This window comes from Arachis duranensis, chromosome 10 (assembly GCF_000817695.3).
Source record: "Arachis duranensis cultivar V14167 chromosome 10, aradu.V14167.gnm2.J7QH, whole genome shotgun sequence".
NCBI lineage: Eukaryota > Viridiplantae > Streptophyta > Magnoliopsida > Fabales > Fabaceae > Arachis > Arachis duranensis.
In genome coordinates, this window is record NC_029781.3 from 74,749,168 (window position 1) to 74,756,430 (window position 7,263).

At 44.6% G+C, this 7,263-nt stretch overlaps 1 protein-coding gene across 1 annotated transcript; it reads left to right on the forward strand.

Moving 5' to 3' along the window:
- The first annotated feature begins 6,458 nt into the window (after nucleotides 1-6,458).
- Nucleotides 6,459-7,263, forward strand: LOC107470278 (protein MIZU-KUSSEI 1-like). Its single transcript, XM_016089670.3, has one exon. It carries the CDS (start codon nucleotides 6,487-6,489, stop codon nucleotides 7,261-7,263), a length of 777 nt encoding a protein of 258 aa, XP_015945156.2. The 5' UTR covers nucleotides 6,459-6,486.

Here is a 7,263-nt window from a genome sequence, read left to right on the forward strand (position 1 = left end):
TATGTCCTCAGTGAAGTCCACGAAGGCTGCTGTGGGCACCACATCGGAGGCAGAGCCCTAGCAAGGAAGTTAATCCGAGCTGGATACTACTGGCCGTCGATGATGGCAGATTCCAAAGAGTTCGTCAAAAAGTGCGTAAAGTGCCAACAAAATGCCAATTTTGCCAAGGTGCCGGCCTCAGAGTTAAGCTTGCTAACGACCTCCCGGCCATTCGCTCAGTGGGGAATCGACCTCTTAGGGCCCTTCCCGGTTGGCCCTGGGCAGGTCAAATATCTCATAGTGGCAATTGATTATTATACCAAATGGATAGAAGCTGAACCACTAGCTAGCATATCCTCAGCCAATTGCAGAAAATTCATGTGGAGGCAGGTGATAACACGATTCGGGATACCGGAAGTCGTCATCTCGGACAACGGCACACAGTTTACTGACAAGAAGTTCACGGAATTTCTCAGCGGCCTGGGCGTAAGGCAAAGGTTCTCTTCGGTAGAACACCCTCAGACGAACGGACAAGTGGAGTCCGCCAACAAGGTTATCCTCTCAGGGCTAAAAAAGAGGTTGGACAATAAAAAGGGCGCTTGGGCCGATGAACTAGCAGCGGTTCTCTGGTCCTACCGAACGACCGAACAGTCATCCACTAAAGAAACTCCTTTCCGACTAACGTACGGTGTGGACGCGGTGATACCCGTGGAGATCGGGGAACCAAGCCCGCGGTTGCTCCTAAAGGGAGTGGAGGAAACCGTAGAAAAGGACCTGATAGATGAAGCCAGAGAGATGGCCCATTTGACAGAAACGGCGCTGAAACAAAGAGTGGCTCTGCGCTACAACACCAAAGTGCTCAAGAGGAAATTCGAGCCAAACGACCTCGTCCTAAGACGAAACGACATCGGCCTGCCGACCCCCGGAGAAGGCAAGCTAGCGGCTAACTGGGAAGGCCCCTATAGAATCCGGAAAGCGATGGGAAAAGGAGCATTCAAGCTAGAAAGACTTGACGGCAAGGAAGTCCCGAGAACATGGAATGCGGACAACCTAAGAAGATTCTACTCCTAGATGAAGGCCCGACAAACCGACCAGGCTAGCTAAGTAGTCAATTCGCAAATTTATCTTTTGAACTTCTCATAGCGACTTACGAGTCCTTTATACGATTACCGAATAAGATATACTTGTGCGAATTTCCTCTCCTATTTTGTCACTTAATTTTCCAGATAAATCACCGCGTCCAACGACGACTCGCGTTCCCGGGACTGATCACCCCGGGAACCCGTCAAACGACTACGCAAAAGGCCACGGGCCATCGACATAAGAAACGACATTAAACCAAAAACGGTTAAAGGAGACGGAAATACAACCAAACGAATGAGGAGAAATTCGTCACGACAACATGAGTAAACAATTAAAAATGGTCGTTAGTCACAAACCAAGATAAAACGGTTAAACGAAAAATTGTTCACAAGCCAAAAACGGCCGAAACTAAAATAGTGTACAAGTCAAAACAAAACGGCTAAAACTATAAAAAGAGGACTTATTTCTTCGGAACATCAACAACCTTGCCATCCTGAATAACCTTGCGGACACCAATCGCCGACGTGTCGAATTCAGGGGCAACAATTTTAATTTGAGCTTTGAGGGCGTCCTCGGTAGCCAGGATCGCACCCTTCCCCTGTTTGATGACAGCACCCCTTCCCTGTTTGACGACGTCCTTGTACTTCGCCTTCCATGTCGACAGTTCGGCCTCCACGGCCCGCTTCTCTTCCTCAACTTCGGCCACACGCTTTTGCGCTGCGCCGACTTGACCTTCCAGAGCCATTTCGCGCTCGACCAAGCGTTCAATCGTCGCGTCCGACTCTTTCTGTTTCTTCTCGGCAGCTGTTACCTTTTGTTCAGCGGCGGTAGCTTTCTGCTCGGCAGTGGTGGCTTTCTTCTCGGCAGCATCGAGCTTCTCGTTTGACTGGGTCAACTGCTCCCGAAGAGTTTCAACTTCGCTTTTTAATTCATTATTGGCCTTCCCACTAGCCTCCAACCTTCTGCGGAGGGACTCCATCCCAGAAAGCTCAAATTCGGCCTTCCAGAAAGCTCAAACTCGGCCTTCCGGGCTATCACGGCACCCCGCAGAAGTGTCCGGTACATCCATCTCGCTTGCCCGGCAAGGGAAGACTCGTGGAAGTACTCCTCGGTGCCAGGGATCAGTTGGGTATCAATGAAGTTGCTCGCGTCAAAGTTCCTCTCCATGACGGTGAGGACTCCCTCGGGACTAGAAGACATCTTCCTCTTCCTTTTAGGGTTGGGGACTACCTCCACGTCGTCATCGACCTCAGGGGCAGACGCCGAACCCCCTTGGCCTACCACTTCGCGAATAGGAGAGGCATGAACCGTTTTCTCGACCTCAACCTGGGCACCCTGGGCCGAGGTCCCGGTTCCCCCAACCACGACCTCCTGTTCTGAAGTAGTATTGTCCTCTGGAGGAACTGTAGACGTCTCACCAGCAGACTTGTCATTATCCTCTTCATCATCACCACCACCGAGAAAGGTTTGAAACAAGTCGGGAAGACCCGTCACCGACGCAGACATATCCACTGCAGGAAAACAAAGAAGGTCGGATAATCGTCAAACAATGTCAATAAAAAGAAAAAGATAAAGGGAAAAGTAAAAAGCTTCTCACAAATATAATTACGGCCGGACTCCCGGTCACCCATGAGGAGGTGGGGATTCACTGGGTTCTTCCCGAAAACCGCCATTAACACCTCGGCAATTTGTTTATCCACCGCCGACATGCTTCTATAGGCTACTTTAATAAAACTATTGGACCCTGCCCCGAAACTCCAATAAGTCGGGATGAGCCGTACCCCCTCCAAAGATAACCAAAAGGGATGACGACCTTTGGCAGGACGGACCTTGAAATACTTGTCCTTAAACCCATGGTAAGAATCTTCGAACAAACCGAAAATCTTCCGACCCTGGGCAGCCCGGAAGGACATGAACCCTTTTCTATGTTTCCCCTCCTTGGAAGGGTTTGTGAGGGTAAAGAAAAAGAGGAAAACATCCACGGACACCGGCAGTTCGAGATATTCACAGACCATCTCGAAACAGCGGATCGAAGCCCAACTGTTCGGATGCAACTGCGACGGTGACACGAAAATTCGGTTTAAAAGCGCCATTTGAAAGGCTGAGAACGGAATGCGAACTCCGACTTGAGTGAACATGGCTTTGTAAAACCAAATCCAGTCGGCGACCTGGCGGGGTTGGAAGTTGATTTCGTACAATCGCTCGTGAGGAGCCGGGACGAAAACGTCGTAATTGGCCTCCTCGTCGGTCCCGCCGCACAAATACCCGGCTTGTCGGAACTCGGTGAGCTCCTCCTCGCCCATTTGATTGGGTGAATCCCTTATATCAGAGACGACCCAAGCATATTGGTCGTACGCCGCAGGGTTAACGGATGCCCGGGAGACCGTGCGAGCCATACCTACATGGGGGGACCATCCAGTTAGTCTAAGAGATCGGTTGCTCAGGCCGAACACAAACACCACCCCCCACGACTTCCCGACTAAGGTCGATCAAGACTAAAATGGCGAAAAGAACAAGAAAAAGCCTACCTTGGAATGGTATCTTCCCCCCTAACACGTCTACTCGCAACTAAAAGGCTACGCAACAATAGCAAAAAACCAAACAAAAACGCGCAAGAATAATGCATAAAAAGGAAATTGATTCGAGAGTTACCTAAATTGAAGAAAGGAAGATGAAGTTGCAAGTCTGAGAGAATGCAGGAAGAATGAACAAAGACGCCACAGCAACACTCTGAGGTCTTATGTCAAATAAGAAGAAGGAGAGGAATGGGAAGTGTAGAGAAATGCAGAAACACAAAATCAAACAGTTTAAAAACTGCTTCCCAAAAAGCGCGAAACGGCTGGGGGCAAAATGGTCCTTTCAACAAGGGTTTTTTACCCCATTAAGAGCACTTAATGCTCTGCACGGAGAACGATGCGACGAAACGGTTGCTGGCGCAACCAAAGGACACGCACGCAGAGGGCACGTCCTTATCACGGACGGCCGACCAGGCGACCCCAAGTAAGAGACAAGACAACGCACCATTGACAGCCACCACGGCTACCATTGGCGCGTGGGGGGCACTGTTACGGCCCGAACCGGAGACCCGACGGGTCGACCCTGGCCCGAGCCCCGCCCGACCCGACTCATCGCCTTTCGAACGACCCGAACACGTGTCCTGTACGACCCACACGCGGCTGCAGGACAGTGTCCTTGGGAATATGGGCCTGTCCTCATGAGGGGCCCACTACTGACATGTATATAAGGGGAAGGTTGGCTCTCCCCTCGAGGTACGTCACTTATCCACATCACTTTTCCTGCCAGCACACTTTCTGACTTAGGCGTCGGAGTGTCTTTGCAGGTGGCACCCCCCCTCATCCATTCACCAGCACAAGTGCTCGTTAGCTCGGCGAACCCACAATCAGCGCGACCAAGGCTAAGGCATCCTCACCCATCCACCCTTTCAACTGTATACCCGACCTGTCCGGAATCTGACTAACCGAACAACTATGTAATAATTTGATTACGGCACAAACATGTGAACATAAAATTTCGGTCATTTGCCATTCAAGATGAAAATTCTTTGCATGGTAAATTCACACACACATCAACCGTTGACTTTCTAACCATAAGTCCATAACATTATGATCTCCAGATTACAATGCTTTAAGAAACTCACCTCCAACTACATGTCAATATTTTGTCAATCTTTGGTCCAACTGTATTCTTTCATTTAGTCATCTTTAACTTTACGGTGTATAACATATTAAAATATTTGTAAGTGTCTCTATGGTTAGTTATTAAAACACAAATACTATTTAAACCATAACATTATTTTATAAGGCATGTAATAAGTTTCAATTGGGATCGTATTGTTTGCATAAACTTTTTTTTGCAAACTTTTCAGATAGCACTCTTCGAGGTAAGTGTAAGATTCCCTTGTCAGACGAGGGAATTGAGACTTTGCCTATTTATTAATTTGGTTTAAATTTAAAAAGGTTATTATTATTAATGTATTAACTGTATTTTAATGTTTATTATTTATATATTTAAAAATTATTTATTTAGATTCATAATAAATAATATTTTTAAATTTGAATAATTTATTAATTAATTTGTACTTATTATACCATATATTCAATAAAATATTAAAAAAATATATTAATATAATAATAAAAAATAATTTAAAAAAGATATTGGTTAAAGAATAAGGACAAATAAATTCCTAACCAATTTGAATTTAGAAACAATTAAACCACTGTCAATTTCTAAACCTGATACATCAGCGTTTTTCGTTTAGAGTTGACGAAAAAATACCTATAGAAACCGCATTATGTCAGGGAAGTAGAAGATAGAGACTAAAATTGATTGTTTTTATTGTGAAAATCGCATTGTCAAATAGACAGAAACTGAATTAGTAATTCACTTTAAAAACAAGGTCTTAAGCAAATATTATAAGAAATTCAACTCTTTTAAAAAACACTTAAAAATTCAAAACACTTTGAACCTCTTTAGCATTAAACATGTGTAAAGAATTCAATTCTTTCTCAAATACTTGTAATTTATTTTTTAAAATTTTTAATAAAATTTCTTTGTTTTTATATATGTTTTTTTAATTCTTTCTTTAATTTTTTGTTTTTTAAATTTCTGCAATTTAGTTGTATTTTCGCCTTATATTTTTTTATCTTCTAATTTAATTTCTTAATTTATGTTGACACTACAATTGAAATATTAAGTATATATAATTCGATCATAATTTTTTTTATAACTTATATGTAACTGTTTCATAGCTATATTTCAACAACTTTTAAAAAAAAGTAACATCTCCAAAAAAGAAGATATACTTTTTTAATTTTGATTTTCTGTAATTAGATTTATACGTTTAAATTATTTATATGTATATTTATGATGTATTATTTATATATTTTTTTATATCTTAACGTATATTTTATAAGAGCAATGCTAGGGGGCCAGCAATTTTTGTGATTGTTAGCCATCAATTAACCATCAATGATGATTTGATGGTGTGAGATTGTTGTGAGATTTCATCCAATGGCTCACCTTCCTCTGCTGGTTACATGCTGGCCAAAATTCAACAAAACTGCTGGTCCCTAGACTTTTCCATTTTATAAAAGTAATTGATTTTTTCCCCAAAATGAAAAGTAATTGCCCATTCTAAAGGAATATAATGAATTACGGGCATGCTATTTAAAGCATTTACAAGAGTAGCAGGGAAACGAAGGCAGAGAAATAATAGGAAGATGGAGAATTAAAGGACAAAAGATCCATCTTATGCCCGCAAAAGTCTTAACCAAACGTTGACGCCCTAACCCGTAACACCCAAACACACACATCTCAATCTATCTCCCTCCCCCTTCCCTCCATGGCACTGCTGTTCTTGATCTCCTCCTCCTCATGGTTCATGAACATCGTCGTCATCGACCAATGGAGGAGTCAAGATCCGCATCAAACACACCGCAATCTGTATATTATTCTCCACGCTCTTCAACTGCATCAACAAGAACGGTAGCCACACCTCCCACACCACCACCTCTTCCAACCCCTTCCAAAATCTCCCTCGTACAACCCTCCCAGAAGAAGAAACACAAAACAAAATTCATCCGCGCCGTCCGCTCTGTCTTCCGCTCTTTTCCCATTATTGCCCCTTCATGCAAGTTCCCAACCCCCGGCGGAGACGGTCCTCACAGGGCCGTCAACCTAAGCGGCACCAAAGTTTGCGGCACCTTGTTCGGTTACCGCAAAGGACGCGTGAGCCTTTCCATTCAAGAGAATCCGAGGTGCCTCCCTTCGTTCGTGGTTGAGTTATCTATGCAGACCGGTGTTCTTCAGAGGGAGATGGCGGCTGGGATGGTTAGGATCGCCCTCGAATGCGAGAGGCGGCCGGAGAAGGACAAGATAACGATAATGGAGGAACCGTTGTGGACCATGTTTTGTAACGGCAAGAAAGTTGGTTATGCGGTGAAGAGGGAAGCCACAGAGGAGGATCTTCACGTGATGGAGCTTCTCAAGGCTGTATCCATGGGTGCTGGTGTTTTGTTAGGGAGATCTGACGTGGACGGTGGAGATGGAGAGTTCTCTTACATGCGTGCACATTTCGAACACGTTGTGGGCTCCAAAGATTCTGAGACTTTGTATATGCTGAGCCCTGATGGTGTGAATAACTGTGGGCCTGAGCTAACTATATTTTTTGTCAGGATCTAA